The sequence below is a fragment of the Prunus persica genome, chromosome G2, assembly GCF_000346465.2.
Source record: "Prunus persica cultivar Lovell chromosome G2, Prunus_persica_NCBIv2, whole genome shotgun sequence".
In the NCBI taxonomy this organism is placed as follows: Eukaryota; Viridiplantae; Streptophyta; class Magnoliopsida; order Rosales; family Rosaceae; genus Prunus; species Prunus persica.
Genome location: NC_034010.1, coordinates 20200101 through 20217080, shown reverse-complemented (window position 1 = coordinate 20217080; position 16980 = coordinate 20200101). Strand labels below are relative to the sequence as shown.

At 35.7% G+C, this 16980-nt stretch overlaps 2 protein-coding genes across 2 annotated transcripts; one reads left to right on the top strand and one right to left on the bottom strand.

Annotated features, from left to right (window-relative positions):
- On the top strand, window positions 5884-9585 carry LOC18786088 (glutathione S-transferase zeta class). Its single transcript, XM_007218471.2, has 10 exons — window positions 5884-6055; window positions 6143-6248; window positions 6434-6490; window positions 6689-6774; window positions 6964-7035; window positions 7344-7397; window positions 7515-7590; window positions 8482-8543; window positions 8816-8875; window positions 9262-9585. Exons 1-10 carry the CDS (start codon window positions 6032-6034, stop codon window positions 9358-9360), a joined length of 696 nt encoding a protein of 231 aa, XP_007218533.2. The 5' UTR covers window positions 5884-6031; the 3' UTR covers window positions 9361-9585.
- Window positions 9685-10604, bottom strand: LOC18786368 (zinc finger A20 and AN1 domain-containing stress-associated protein 9). Its single transcript, XM_007219477.2, has one exon. The coding sequence runs from the start codon at window positions 10244-10246 to the stop codon at window positions 9791-9793; it is 456 nt and encodes a 151-aa protein (XP_007219539.2). The 5' UTR covers window positions 10247-10604; the 3' UTR covers window positions 9685-9790.

Here is a 16980-nt window from a genome sequence, read left to right as displayed (position 1 = left end):
CATCTTTTTGTTGTTGTTGCTTGCTTCATTCGCTTCCCTACATCAAAATGGTGAGCCAAAAACACAACAAGACTCATTTTCAACTATATCCCAGAGGAGGAAGATGAACCAAAACAACATGTCATTCAGTGTAAGAAGAAAAGGGCATGACTTTTCACCAAATGGTGTATGTCTATGCCGAGAATCCATAGTGTGCATCTTTCATTTTGAAGGTGAAAGAGGATGGGACCCATCTGAAGGACAACACAGCCAATTCAAGTTGTGTCCTATGATGAGGGTGGATCTTGGACAAGATCTCACCCCTGTAATTTGTCATTCATTACTTCGGGTCACAGAATCTTTATTGATGATGGTCGAATGTATTGGAAGACTTCCTCTTTTACCAATGACAATATAATTAGCCAAGACATTGAAGTTTCTATCTTTCATTGGCTGCTACTTATACCCAGTGAGTTAAATCCCCAAATCATAAGAATTGGGCTTGATTTCCAAAAGAAGTTTGCAATTTGTGACAATTAGAACCGTGTTAAATACAAGTTTGTTGTGATGCTTCTTGTGCAAAAAGAACCTTTGAGTTGGGAATGGACCCCCTATACAGTCTTCAAGGCTAAAATTGCTTCCTTTACTCCACTCGTGTTCTTTGGGAGCAACAATGGAGTCTACATGATCTTCCTAAAAAACAAAGAGGCTATCGTCCAATTTCACTTATCAATGGCAGAAAAGGATGTCAAGGCTATAGTCTGCTCATGAGGATTTAGCCCTGCTCCCTCCACCATTGCCCCTAATCGTCTACATCGAAGATTGGTGTTGAATTTTACTGCTGTTTTTATAGGGTATGCTTCTCATGTTGTTGTTCATCTTCCTGGAGTGTAATTGCAGCACATGGTTGTTATAGGATCATAGGATGCTTATGTTTCATTTTCTAATTGCTGTTTTGCAGTACATAGTTGCTAATATATGACTCGAATTCATAGGCTACTCACGTTTCCTCATGTAAATGTTGTTTGCAAGTCATTGTTGCTATAGGACTCTCGTATTCAAATTCAAATCTTAATTACTGAAAATTCTTTCCTTTGATGCACTTGTTTCATTTTGCAATGTGAATTGTAAACCGTGAACATGTTTGAGTTTTAGACTGTATATTAGAGTCTTGATATTGCTTTCGATCCACGCACTCCTTGAAAATTCGGTATTGTGGTTGCCTTGTTTACCAATTATTATTTCTTGTTACATTATTGTTGCCTTGTTTCTTGCAGTTGTATCATGTTGTTAACTAGGATAGAAAGTCTTTAAGTAAACAGAACCTTAAGGTTATTGTACTGCCATTTGTTGCTGTTTTGAGCACTTGGTTCTGTGAGTGGTCTTTTAAGGAAGTTAAGGTTTTACCCTAAAATCAATTGGCAATGGGGGGGTAGTAGCCCAACTCTTTATAAGCACTTGCAAGGTTTTCTAACTTTCTAATATGGGACTTTTTACCTTCACATTCTCACATGCCTTTGCACGTGTGGCGAATTTTTAAGCCTAACACATGGATAACACATATAGGGTGACTTGGAGCACGTGTGGCCGTTGGAATTTCACATGTGGGCTAACCTAGCTATGATATAATAAATGAAGTTGAGATTCCACCCCAAAACCAATTGACAATGGGGGGAGCGGCCCAACTCATTATAAGCCCTTGAAAGGTTTTCTAACTTTCCAATGTGGGACTTTTTACCTTCACATTCTCACATGCCTACACGTGTGGTGAATTTTCAAGCCTAACATATGAATAACACATATTAGGTGACGTGGAGCACGTGTGGCCATTAGACTTTCATAAGTGGGCTAACCTAGCTCTGATACCATGAAAGAAGTTGAGGTTCCACTCCAAAACCAATTGGCTATGGGAGGGAGTAGCTCAACTCCTTGTAAGCCATTGCAAGGTTTTCTAACTTTCCAATGTTGGAATTTTTACCTTCACATTCTTACAGTTCCAAGGTTGTGGCAATGACCACATCCACACATTAGTGAACTGCTGGTGACTTGGAGTGTAGTTGGTTCAAATGTTTGTGACGTTAAGCTTTTAATTGCTTGGCCCAACCCCTTTTGTTTGTTTGTGATAAACACCAAACCAACCCCACTTATTGTAATGTCAACATCCTTGAAGAATAACTTTAAAAATTAGGTCCATATAACTCTTCTTTCAGTTTATGCAATTGTATATGCTATTACATAATTGTTGTCATCAATCTCAACAACACTTAGTATTTGACATGGGTGAAGCCTCTTAATGTGTGCCCCATCAAACCCAACCATTGTCTTGCACCCATTTATGAACTCTTTTCTTAACTGAGCAAGACATATGTAAATCCTCTAAAAAATGGGATCATTCCTTCGCAAGAATTGTGCTTCCTAGATTTTGCTTCTTCAATTCCTCACATTAATCTCATAGCCGAGCATATTGATTGCAATGCTCTATTCTATCATGTCTTTAGCTTGTTGCTTAGCCTAGTACACTTGATCCCTAGAGACATCTAGGCAACAGTTTTTCCTAACTAATTACATGAAATCCGGCACTGACATTGTCAGATTTAACCTCAGTTCCCCATCAAACCTGTCTGCCAAGCAACTTGATGTGGCAAACCTACTTGTCTGATCTCTACCACAAGTGTGGGTTGGACTGTAGGTCTTGACCCTCACTGTAGGTCATTTGCCAACCAATGAAGCAAAAAATATCCATGGACAAGCCTAATTCAAATCCTGTTCCTCGGCCTTATCTTTTTTTGGTCACATCCTCAGTCTTGTCTTAATTGACTCTTCATTTCCTTTGGGTGCATCATCATAACAAGTCTCACCATATAAGGCTCATTCTTCAAGTACTTTATTTTTTTAGCATATGCAATACTATAATATCTAATAGCTTGTCTACAGTCCTGAATTGTAGGAAATTTCATCCCTATATGGAACTTTGGATCCAATAAATCATGCTCCTTGTTGTATTGCTTGAACTTTGGAGCTTTAAGTCCCCTTTTCCTACCTTCTACTTCAACCTCTTCTCCTTCACTCAGACTTTTAAAATCCTCTGTGTCATACTCATCAGTCTCAACCTCACCTATTTCTTTTTTATCATCAACTTCCTTAATTACCACATACATATGAAAGGCATTGTATCTTCCTCGTCAGTTTGTTCAAAATCAGTTTCTCTGTATTCTATATCTTCTTCTTCCTCACCATCTTCAACTTTTTCTCCATTACCCTCAACATCTTTCTCAACATATTCAGCATCACCATTTCCTCCATCATACTCTTCTTCTTGTTCTTCCAACCTCACATCTTCAACGTTAGCATACTCCCTCACATCTTCTTCTTCAACATCTGATTCATACTCCCCCACATCTTCAACCTTAACATCTGCATCTTTGAACTCAGTATTTGAGTTAGGTAAGAAAATTGTTTCACTTTCATATGGGGTCAACTACTATCTTCTCATATAGGTATAAGGCAAAAATGTGTTTACTTTTAACCAAATTAATGGCTGCCAAGTAATCTTTGTCTTCCTTTAACTGAACCCAACCCCTTGTCCTATGTTTGAAATGGGTAGTCAATATTATTCAAGTCATATCCAAAGTGTACAACATAACTATATAACTTCAGCATAGAGGCCTCATCTGCATCTTGACCGTCAATCCAATGCACATTACCCCCCATATACATAGAGGCCTTATCTGCATCTTGACTATCATCTTATGCATACATTGTCATCAACCACACGACAAACATAAGACCACTATCACATGCTTAATTGTTTTATGTCCTTACAATACGATATCAAACCCAGACAAAAAAAATCGAAGAAAAGAAAGAAGAGAAAAGATAAAGGAATCACACAAAAGAGAAAATGAGAAAAAGTCACTTACTATAAAAAGGAGCTTCCCCACCATCTCTGACTTTCAGAGGCATCTTTGTAGCAGTCGCCTCTCTCAACCCAACCTAGTGTCTAACCACAATCACACGTTTATGACTTTCTCCACGCCAAATATACGATCTTTTTGGGTATAAAGTCTAAATTCTTAACTATATCAAATGTTTTAAGTTGCATCCCTAATTTGATTTGGGGAATCTAAAGGAGATAGATATGATTTGGCTTTGATATGGGTTCCACTCATGTGAGTTCCAAATTGCCCTCCAAATTTGTCCCACGTGATACTCACGTGTCAATTTTGATGAAACTTTGGATGAAATAATAAAAAATCTAAAGGTAAGGGTGAAATTAGAGAATTCATTTATGGAATGAATGTGGTTCTTTTAGATTATGTTTACCATTTTAGATTATGTTGAAACTTTGGTTAAAACTATTTTTATCATGTTAGTTTAAAATATTTTAAGACTTTGGTTTGGAATTTTGGAGAAGTGTTAAGACTTTATTAGTTTGGAATTTGTTGAACTTTGGCCTAGAATTAATTATTTGGGTACTGTTTATGTGTGTTACTTATGAGTATTGCTTGTGTTTTATGTGCCTTTATGCTTTTTCAGTTTTATCTTCAGATTTGTTGTAATATATATAGTTTTAATGTTAAAATCTATATATTTTAGTCTTCATATTTGTTTTAACTTATGAGTATTGCTTGTGTTACAATGTTATATGTGCACTTTAGATTTTTTTTTTTTTTTTTTGGTTATTAATGGAGATGAAAGAAGTAGATGAAGTACTATGGAATGAAGAAATCGAGGAAGAAGAGGAAATGGACGACGAAGAATTAGAGAAGCATGATTTTGAAACTATTAAGATATTGTTGATAGCAACAGAAGTAGGGTTGCACAATTTTCTCCGCAAGGAGAGTTGTTCTAATGAATTTCCTATTGAAGAAGATAAAGAGCATTCAGCTTCGTCATCATCACCAGAAAATGAGGGAAATAATTATGACCAAGTTTTTCAAACCCAAGAACAACAACGCGAGAATGCTAATTACCAATGGAGGGTTGAGATATCTTCAGATATGTGGAGAGATGTTATGAATGGCGGGAGTCAAAGATGAGCAATGAAGTAGATACTTATTCGTTTTATGCATTTAGAATTATAGTTTACTTATCTTTTTTTTTTTTGCATGAAATTACTTTTATGTTTTTATTTTTGCGCATTTTTCATAAACATGCAGACATAAATCCTTATTTGGTTGCACATTTGAACAATATAGATGCCTTTTTTTTTTTTTTTTCCTTTGGATACATATGGTTTGGAAGTTCTTTACAAAATGTTTTTGTAAATGTACTTTTCTCTTTTGAAAATCTAGAAAAATGATAAACAACCCCAAAAAAATAATTTAGAACTCTAATAAACTTTTTTAAAATTTATAATAAAACTCAAACAAACACCATTAAAATCAATCTAGGAATTTAATCAAACTCTATGTGGAGTTGATAGAAATCAATTGAAATATATTAAACTTTATAAACTTTATAACTCCATTTAACTCTTTTAAAATCTTAATTGAATACACCTCTCTTAGTTCAGATGCTAAATTGATAAATTTTTTAGTTCGGGGGTAAGTTGGATTAGGTTGATCGTTGGTAAATGGTTAAATGTCCTTTGTTAAATGGAATTAACACAACAAAGGTAAGTACTTCAGTGGTCCGAGGTCAAGTTTGCAGCATGGAGGTACTAGCTTTATTTAAATATTCAAATGACCATAATTGATTTTCCCCATATATTTCACCCGAAAGAAAAGGAACAAATTAAAGATAATCCATATAACCTTTTCCAAAACTTGTGGGGTTTGATTGTAATTACGCCAAACCACAGAGGATCTAAGTGAAATTATCCTGCAAAATTACACATTGAGATTGGGAGGGAAATTTAATTTGTTTTTTTGGGCCAAGAGGAGAATAACTAGAAAACATTACTTACCAAAAAAAATTATAGCTAATAATTTAATAAACATAGACAGCTCATCGGAAAAGGAAAACAGTCGCAGTAAATCAAAGTTTGACTTACTAATCTGATTCCGAGATTTCAGACTTTACTGTTGAGAGCTTTCAGACAAGCAGCGCCATGGAAGCCAGCAGCGAGCAGCAGGTACCACTACATTTTCAATTTTTATTTCCATTTCTCTTTTATTTATTTATGTATGAATGAATTTATTGGTTTCTAATTTTGGTGAAGAAAAAGTCGGAAAATTCATCATCGTCTTCTTCTTCAAAGCTCCTGCTCTACTCCTACTGGCAGAGCTCCTGCTCTTGGCGCGTCCGCTTCGCTCTAAGTCTTAAAGGTTTTATTTTGCTTTTATATAGGACTTTTAGTTTGTTTCTGTCAATTTTTTATTTATAAGAAATTAAAAATCATTATTAATTTCACTCAAGTTTAGGGAAATTTGTTTTTGTTGGTCTAGAATATTAATTGAATTGAATTTACTTGTTTTTGGTTTTGTTCATTTGTTGTTAATTGAATGTATAGGACTTCCGTACGAGTACAAACCAGTGAACATAAGAAAAGGAGAGCAGTTCAGTCCAGGTGGGTTTGAAGCGATGTTATGCTTATTACAAGCCATTCATGTTCTATATATGTTGTTAGACGGTTAATTTGAATCTTCTGATTTGGTGGATGCTTATTCAACATGTAGTAATGATTCACAATTTGACAACATAATATATCGTGCCTATGTTTCCAACAGTTGATAAGCTAAGCCTTGTTTTTATCTGTGAGTTGCAGACTTTAAGCGTTTGAATCCTCTTCATTTTGTCCCGGTGTTGGTCGATGGTGGCATAGTGGTGTCAGACTCCCACGCAATATTACAGGTTAGTGTAATTTGTTGGAAACTGAATTATTTCGTTCATGTGATCTGCAGCCAAGTTACCATAGACCTGAAGGCCTCTCATTAGGTTCTACTTCATATTTGACCATCATTGTATAGTTTGTGAAGGTTTTACTTATGTCTCTTTTGTTTTGTTATCTGAGTACAATGTCTTCTTGTGATTCTCAATTAGTATCTGGAGGACAAGTATCCACAGAGACCGTTGTTGCCTGCTGACCCTCGGCTAAAAGCTCTTAATCTCCAGGTAAGTTGGTCCTAAATGTGAAGTCCTTATCAAATTTAAAGAATTTGGTATAAAAAAGTTTCTCAACTAAAAATTGACTAGCAAACAAGTCTCTCATGGGGTCAAAAGCCCCTATATATTTTTTTAAAATTTCTGGTTTGCTTGCATGTCCTTTTTTCTTTTCTTCAATTAAAGCATGTCGCAGGCTGATGTAAATCGCTTTTTTTGTTCTGGTAATGAGAAAGGTGAAGCCTCTATAGAAGTTAAGATTGAATTCTTCATGGACTTAGTTTTTTTGCTGAGTTGCCAATTAGTGAATATTGTCACAGGCTGCAAGCGTTATCAACTCTAATATACAGCCTCTTCACATGTTGTCGGTGCTGGTATATTCTGTTTCTTTGTACTGCATATATAAAATGAAATTTGGTTTTACATTCATACCTATGTATTCATCCTTGATTTTGTATTTACATATACTCTATTATCATTTGTTTGTGTAGAAACATCTTGAGGAAAAGGTTGGTCCTGAAGAGTCACTATCATTTGCTCAGTTGAATATAGAAAAAGGCTTACTCGGTGAGTGATTATCTGCATGCACATGTTCATTCCTTTAATTATAAATTCTCTGCATGTACTACTTATTAGGAGAAGCTTTCACCATGAAGTGGAGTTTGGTCGTATGTTGTAGCCTTGTTGTGTAATATATTCTAATTTCTAAATGTGCTTCTCTACTGGTTTTGCATGAGAAAGATTATACTCATTGTTTATTTGAAATTTTCTTACACATGCATAACAAAAGTGCACACTAATACAGAAGTGAGGGAAAAGAAGAGATAGTTCCGATTTTATGTCATGCATGATTTCAGATGAAGTCATCCACATATTATAGCTACCTTGATGATCTTAGAGTAAGGTAAGATTTAATAGTAAGGATGCCAGTGCACCTCTTTTATATCAGGCCATGCAGTTGTTGGATCTGGATAGATAAGAATTTTTTTTAGCAGCAATGATCAATTTGAGGCCCCATTTGATAATAGTCGTCCTTGGCAATGGGAATTACTTCTTTCATGTCATTACAAAACCACATCCTTATGATTCCTAAACTTCTGTAATCTCTAGCACTGATTTATGATAGCAACGCTATCAACAGCCACTTGCAGATTGACAATTCACCTATTATTATGTCTCCTATGTGCAAGTATGACTGCAAATTAATGAGAGAGATCAAATGAACAGATAATTTGATATGCAAAATCACTTGATGATTGACTTATTAGTTGCAGCTTGTGTGGGAGAGCATACCAGGATGCATTTATGTCTGGTAGTGTTAAATAACTCTGTTTTTTCGCTTGTATTAAAGCTTTTCTATATAAAAGTACATGTATATTAATTTGCATGATGTGAAACTACTCGAGAGTGCTACTAGTTGATGCTTACATTTTCTATTTGTTTATTTCTCATCTGTAGCTCTTGAGATGTTGCTGAAGGATTTTGCTAGCAGATATGCCACAGGAGATGAAGTGTATATGGTCTCTTCTGAATGCTCTGTGATTCTTTGTTACAATTCTTTAACTGCAATCCTATCTTAATTCCTTTTATTTAAACCAATGTGAGCTGACAACAATTTTTCTAACCCAACATATTGGTGGATGACATCAATGGTGACAATAAGATATCTCCATGATTCTTGGATGTCTATGTGCATGGGCTTTTTTTTAATTGAAGTTTTAGAAGCAATAGAAGATTTTTGTTTTCCCGCCGCTTGAGCTCTTTCTGACTAACTAAAGGGTTTTAATTGCAGGCTGATGTGTTCTTAGCTCCACAGATTGCTGTATCTACTACAAGGTTCAACATTAACATGGTAAACTCCTGTCCGCTTCCGTGTTCTTTGCTTTGGTTGTTAACTTTATTTTGTTCACTGTTAAACTGTGTGTTCTGTGTAAATATTATCCAACAACTTTAGGCGTAACTCTCAACTGTTTCTATAGTTATTCCCCCCTCCCTTCCTCTAAAAGACTGGCCTGGTTATATGTGAGTGTCTTAATTATGCAGAAAAACAGGGTTAGGTATTGATTTTTCTCACATAATTTTCTTTGGTATCTGCTGGCATTTTCCTTATTTGGGTCCTTATATATTTGCTACATTCTGCCTCCCACAAGTAAATGACAATATGGCATGAACTAAGGAAACAGAATACAGATGCAAGTTGACTTTGGTTTTTCTTTATTTTCTTTATTTTTTGTGCAGTCCAAATTCCCCACTTTAAGTAGGCTGTATGAATCCTACAAGATTTTACCGGAGTTGGAAGCTTCGTCACCAGAAAGGCAACCTGATGCTGTGCGTTAAGTCTGGAATTTTTCCGCCATATTCCTCGAAGCAGTTTTGTATTTGGCACTATCTCCCTACTGTAATAAGAGTGATCACATGTAAATAAGATCAAATTTGAAAACGTTGGTCACCGTTGTAACAATGTCGTGTCGATTGTGTCCGGTTCTTTGTAAGAGAAACATCACTCGAACTCTGTGTAATATAATGTATTGGCATAGAATAAAAATCACGTAGCCAAACAATTTCTATTTCCAAAATCAATCATGTAATCACAGATGATCTTTGCTATCTAAATCCGGTAACTTAGTAAGGTACTAGAACAGGTACAAGAACAAGTCTGGATACCGAGTTCAATTACTTCATTATTATATTTAATAAAATAAAGTGCACAAAATACAAGTCTTGAAGCCTAGCTATATATAACATGCAAAATATTGATATTCTGTCTCTAAATCCTGCACTGCAGCTTGTCACCCTTGCAAAGAGGGTTTTGCTTGGCCAAAACATCTCTTCCAGCCTTCTTGAGATCCAAATTGCACGAGTGTGTTTCTGGATACCTATGCTTTCCGCAAAACACTCCACCACAACGGCATTCAAACCCCAACACTCCAACCTTTCTGTTGCAACTTTCACACCTGTTTTTCTTTGATCCACTATTATTATCAATATCACTAGTATTAGTATTAGAAACTGAATCATCTGAATCTTGAAAAGAAAGCAAGGAAATTCCTCTAGCGATGGAACCCAGATCAGTTTTTTCCACTGATGAAGCCACCGTGGTCGACTGAGCATTGAGATTCTCTTGTTTTACATGATCTTTGTAGCACTTTGAGCACATGTTCTTGTTTTCGACACAGCCATAAAAGCCACAGCCCTTTGCGCACATTGGAGGCTCCATGTTCATGTTGACTTTCTTCTCGATCTTTTGTTCGGTTCTTGTTCTTCTGTTTGGTCAAGAGGCTTGTTCTTCTTGTTGTTATGAGAATTGTGGGTTTCTATTTGTTTATATAGGGGAAGGGTGGCGGTGGTAGATTGAGGTAGTTTACCATTTGGATTAGTATTCCTGTTTCCGGTGGGAAAGAGGATATCCTCCCCTCACTCGATAATATTAGTCTTTCTAGAGGCTTCTTTTCTGCTATCTTTATATTCTAGAAGCTTCCAATTTAAACAATTTCTTTCTTTCTCTTTAAGCGATGTATTTTGTTTTCCTTCTTGTATTTTCCTTCATTGCATATTATACGCTAGCAATATTATCCTTAAAAAAAAATGCAATATTATTTTTAAAATGATTTGAAATCTAATACCTAGGCAAGTCTTAGGTTTCTTGTCTCTACTAGAAAATTTCAATATGAGCCAATGTTCCTTCTGTGACCAGTATTAACAAAAGTTACAGTTTCATCGTGGTTAAAATAAGTTGGTCAGAATAAGATACAGATCACGTTATTGTGGTCCAAATTAGGTGTTGTTATTAAGTTTTTTTTCTTTTTCGCTTCCATACTCTTGTGATATTAAACCCCACCCACACTCCACCTCTTCATGCAAAATAATATTTTCATATTCAAGATTTCCATAGAATTCACAATTGTGTTTAAAATCCCTTTTTTTTCAAACAATGAAATAACAATAAAATAAATTCACAAACCAATAAACAGTTATTGTAGTAAACCTTAGCTAGTAGAGGCAAATTGAAAAAATAATAATAATGCAACGCCAAATCCAAAAATTTATGTACTTTCCACTATAACTTCGATTAAAATTACAAGTACATTAAAAAAAAAATTAAGAACCTTCAACATAGAATAATCTTCATCTGAACTCTCGAAATAGTACTAGTCAAATTCCAAAAAGGAACTACTTTTAAAACAAGACATGTTATGATGGCATTAGGTCAGTAATGACATACCCTAAACATCATTTACTTTGTAATCAGCATTTACATATGCAAAGTGGTCGAGTTTGCCAACCATTAGGTACACTTGGGAGTACTCTGTAATTTGTAAACTACAAAAACCTACAAAAATTAACAATGGATGAATTTTTAGTTTTAGCCAGTCCCTAAATAAACTTGGATTGGATGATCATGCATGATCTTTAATATCTAAATCCGAGAACTTAGCTCGATAAAACAAGTCTGGATACCAAGCTTAATTACTATGATTGGTAGTAGTACCATCTTAACTGATCATCTGTTGTATTAATCTTTCTCTAACAAAGGTAGCACCACACAAGTGAGTATGTGATCAAGGACGGATCTACAGTTGGGCTGGAGCCCCTCCAACCCAATCCTGATTTAGTAAATAGGCTTAAAGGTGTAGGCTAACTTAGGAATTTTAGAAGCCAGCTTATCCCTCTATACATAAGTCAGCCTATCACTCTAATATAAAAAGAAGGCTACCCACTTAGCCATCTTTAGTCCCACATACAAGGAGTGGATAAGGAATCCACTAAGCCAAAAAAAACCAACCAAAATAATAGAACAAAAGCCTCCAACTAGGAAGCAATCCAAGCCAAACGATTTTTTTTTTTTTTTTTGGCTAAAAGCATGAGAGAACCAAAAAAGAAGTGACTCTCTTCCTCTTCAAAATTGTGTCAATGTATCTTCGGTTGTTCTTCAATCTTAGTAAGTTCCTTTCTTTATTTTTATTTAATTTTCAATTTTAATTGTTACGGCTAAGTTTTTATAATTTAAGATTTGTTTATTAAATTTTAAATTGCGCTATGCGCATAAAATTGTTTAAAAAAAATTATAAATAGAACTACGCGCGTGATGGGAAAAGTCTCCCGCACTTGCGGTAGAGATGCCAATTGCTTTATATAAAAAATAAAAAAAATAAAAAATTAGCCCACCCCTAGTAAAATTCCTAGATCCGTCCTTGTACCTATGTGATCAACTGTATAATCGTAGCAAAGTCCATTGATGGCTTTGTTGTTGGAATGGAAGTGCAGTGGGTGAATATTGTTCGAAAGAAGGGGATCAAATCGAACTAAAGATTACTGATGGAAATTCTCATAACATTCATTCGATGCCTTTAGGCTTTCACCACCACATCCACAACTGATGCAGCCACTACAACTTATTGGCATCGACTCATAGCTAGGAATACCACAAGACACGAAACTCAGACAATGTATTGGATAACTCTACAACTTCTACAGACTTATTAATATTATTAATTACAAATTATATTTTAAAATTTGTGAAGGGTTGGACTTTTAGACCTTCGAGAAACACTCCCAAACAGGCTCCAAACTCAGTGTCTTTCTGTAGCCGTTCAGCTTCTTTCTTAGCATATTCAGCAACCTTCTCCTCAAGAGAAGTACATTTATCCTCAAGTACCCGAATCCTATCTCGTGCTTCTTCATCAACAGAAACAACCCGTGATACGAAAAGCTTCCTAATATCCCCCAACTTGCATTTCTTTTTGCATTGAGGACACTTCCCGGAACTTCTATGCTGTAGCCATTTTGTTATGCAAGACATGCCGTATACATGTCCACAGGGAAGGCAACTGATGTGATGATCGCCGTCATTGGTCCAAGCGTCCAAGCAGATAGAGCAAAATAGGCCATCGATTTCACTCCGATTCCATTCACTGCCTTGAGAGCCTTCTGGGCTGCCAGTTCCAACCCACGACGACGTTTTGGGTCCTCCAATTCTTCTCCGCTTTTCTCCACCTTCCTCTGCCACACCTCTCGATTCTGTTTGAGTAGCAGTTCCGGCAGCGTTGTGATTAGAACTCGAGGCTAACAGTTGTGCAAGGTACTTAGCAAAATCCCAATCTTGTTGGTCCTGTTGAAGTTCCTCGTTTTCGCTAATGTCGATGTTTGAAGGGCTAGGGTTTGCCATGAGGGAGTTAAGAAAATTTGAATGCGTCCAAAAAGAAATGTTAAGATACTTTAATTAGAAGCTCCAACTTTAGGGGTTTTCATTAAAAGCCCAACTATTTAGAGATTAAAACGATAAAATCCTCAACTTAAAGCCCACCCAGGGGTAGCCCAGCTAAAACTTGAACGAGTAATGCAACTAGACCCTAAAACATCGATCCAATGAAAGGGAGGGGTGAAGATATTTATAAAGGAAAAGAAATTGAAGTTTTTGTTTGGAGTCGATGTGGGACTGCTGCAACTACCCACGACCCGGTCTCTTCTTTGGCTTAATGAGTCCTGGTTGTTTGGTAATTTCATTGGAGACCTGTTCACTCCTTGATGAACCTCTTCATCGTCGTCTCTGCTAATGGTGGTAGTGGACATGCTCTGACTCAGGCTGCAAATCTCTGATTCCCGGTAGAAGGCTCCATTGTTATTGTAAATGGGTATTTCTCCTCAAGCTTTTCTGGGTCTTCTTGCTTGATTTTCTTGTCAAAGACTAGTGCTTTTGAGGACCTAAAGCTGAGGAGAGAGAAAGACCTCTAGGAGCTTCTACATATTTTTTAGTTAAGCTTTTTTTTTTTCACCTACCTTGATATCCCTGAAGATAAATTTGTGATGTGTAACAGGTTTTTAGGTGCGATTAAGCAATACTTATGTCTGTCACTGTTGAAAGCAGAGATTGGAGTATATATATTTTTTTCGTACGATTGTTCTAAGAGTTTTGGAAAATGTTGCGCAACACTGTTGCGGGCCTGACATTTAAAGGTTTCTTATGGGGTTTAAGGGTTCATTTCGTGAAATTTTCAAAACGAGAAAGAATTTGAAAGAAAATTAGAGAAATAAGACGAACAAAGAAAAAGAAGAAAATTAGAGAATGTAGGGATGCTGTGCCTTGTTGTAGTTTGTTGTGTTCTCTAGGTAGATCAAATGATCTGCATGATTGTGGATGTGGGTCTGGTGGACAAGCTAATGTTACTTGTTCTTGTATGTGACGGTTTTCATTATTTCTTGATGTCTCTTCTCTTTTTTGTACAGAGGATTTTGTTACTGAGATGGAGAGGCTAAAAGGTTTTGGCATTGGTTCTCCTGAGGGTCCTATATCTCTTGATGGTTTTTGAAGTCTTCAACTGTCAAACACGGTATCTCATTTTTATGATATTACAGAATTGATTGATGACATATATCACAGTTGTTACTTGGTCTTTGAAACTCAATATAATTAACTTATTTGAAAAACTACCATATTCAGGAATTGAGGAAGCAATTAGAAAATCATGTTGTTACAATTGATACATTGCACAATGAGAATCGTCTGGCTGTTCAGTGTCATGAAAACGTATGCTGCTTGTGACCTGTGATCTCTCTCTCCCCCTCTCTCTCTCTCACCGTTCTTTTCACTGGAACAACCAAGTACATCAATCTACTTATCAATGACAGGTGTTGTTCAATCTTGCAGGAAAAGAAAGTATTGAAAGAATCAGTTGCAAGAGCTTATCTTGATGAACTCAATTAGTTGCATCACATTCTGGAGATTAAACAGAAAGAGCTTGTGGAGATCAATAGAATATCTGCACAAACAAAACATGCTATTGAAGACTTTAATGAAAGGCTCAATGGTACAAAGCTGTCATGTTCTGAAGCAAATGAAATAGCGAATAGGTAAGGCACATATTATTTGGTCCCGTGTTTTTTTTTTTTCTGGATAGAGTCAACTTATAATATTACCAATACGTAAAAACACTATATTGTTAGGCCTCATTTTTTTCTGGCTAGGTGTTCAAGTTGCTCCTTGTTATACCTGATTTTATACTCTCTCTCGTATAATCCTTAGTTTGCCATAGTTTCTTGTGCGTGTCTGGTTATGCTCAGCATTTGACTCGAGGTTTACTTGGATCGTGATTTTTAACCATCCTTGTATAATAGATCAGTACCTTGGAAAAATGGTGAAATGAATGCTTGATTTGTATGATGGAGTTTTGGTGATTTCAAGCTAAGAGAAGTTGATTTTTCATAAAGCTAGCAAGCACATTGATGATCTGGTTAATCCACCTACTTGCATGTGTGAAATTAATATACTGCAACTCAGGCAGAAAAAGGTAATATACTGCAAAAATGAAGTAGAGATATGAAGTTATACACCCGAAATGGAAATATATGAACTCAAGTAACCTCAACTAAATAGGGCTACATAAAATTTGATTCTGCTAAAAAAAAAAAAGGATTACAGTCCATTTTCCCAGATTACTTGGGGGCCCTCTACATGAATATTTTTCTGCTTCTTGACCGTGTATAAAATGTTTGATCTTCTATCTCCTAAGTTCATATCCGTCTCTCTTGACTACTCTTTTCAGTGGTCCATTGATTCTTTCTTAGGTCGTTGTTGCATGCTGTTACACTTCTAAGGCAGTTTCAACTGGAAGGCTTATTTAGACAATTGAACTGACCAAATTATTACTGGTCCTTTCCAGAAAGAAATGTGGTTATCCAACCTTTTGAAATTTTCTAATTTAGATATTAATTGAGCATATGTATGCGCATCTATTTAGGAGTCATGATTTTTCTCTAAATCCTGCCTGTACTTATATCAATGTATGCGAAGTCTGGTGCTGTTTAGAATAAGTTATTCTCTAGTTAATCAGTTCCATTCATATTGTTATCACTTCCCCTATGCAGAATATTGAAGCTACAGTACATGTTGTTTTATTTGCTGCATAATAACTGTTGTGTGATTGCTGGACAATAAAATTGAAATAAAATGTGACATTTGGTTCTAATATATCAGAATTAGTTACTGAAATTTTATTATTCTTTTGCCTGAACTGAAACTTGTGTAGTGATATATATATAATGTATGCTAATTAGTTTTGGATTGTCTATGTCTTCTTTCAGGTAACAAGGGGAAGAATAAATTTTACGGTTGATAACAGTGAGCCGAGCCCGACGGGGCAGTGGATTGGATTCTCTGTATCTGAGAAGTATGGGAAGCTAGCTGGCTCACTTTAGAATTTATACATCTTTCACTCTTCAGGAATTTTGAATCATCATGTATGTTGTATGTTGTATGTTGTATGCTATGCTAGCCACATATTTTTTTTAATTATAAAAAAAGTGAATTCATTGAGAACAATTATGTTTCTGAAAAATAAAATTGCCCTTGTTCTACATTTAAGAAAGTCCCTGTGCTTCATTCAGGTTCATGACCTACAAAACAAGGTGGGTATTCTTCAATTCAACTCTCTGGTAAGTGGTTAATTTTAAAATGGGAAAGAAGTTGAAGTGGTGAGAGTGATGTGTGTGTGATATCCGCCGCCACCTCTCGAATCACAACTCAGCTGGCAACCATCCATAAGACTTGGTCCGACTCCCTGCTGCTATTGAAATGAGATTTACATTTTGACAAAAAAAGACAAGAAGATGAGATTTGATTTGATTTACATAGAGCCTCTAATCTCTCTCTCTCTCTCTCTCTCTCTCTCTCTCTCTCTCTCTCACACACACACACACACACACACACACACAAACATACATGTTATGTATAATATATAGAAGAAGAGGATCTAATCTATTGTCATCGATTTTAATTAAACAAAAAGAGAAGGGATACCCAATGTTTTAAATCCAAGTATAATATTAGAGTGCTGCTAAATGAACCCTAAAATTAACTGAGTACACTCTACTATAAAAGTATATATTGAATTACTGATTTATCATAATATAAAATGACCAAAAAGGATATATAGAATTGTGAAACAAATATAATTTTAATAA

Bases quoted from the DNA above. Each gene is read 5' to 3' on its own strand.
- LOC18786088 (XM_007218471.2), top strand. From the start codon at position 6,032: ATGGAAGCCAGCAGCGAGCAGCAG. The intron at 6,249-6,433 runs GTTTTATTTTGC...TTGAATGTATAG, and splicing joins CTTCGCTCTAAGTCTTAAAG to GACTTCCGTACGAGTACAAA. The intron at 7,398-7,514 runs GTATATTCTGTT...TTGTTTGTGTAG, and splicing joins TTCACATGTTGTCGGTGCTG to AAACATCTTGAGGAAAAGGT.
- LOC18786368 (XM_007219477.2), bottom strand. From the start codon at position 10,246: ATGAACATGGAGCCTCCAATGTGCGCAAAGGGCTGTGGCTTTTATGGC.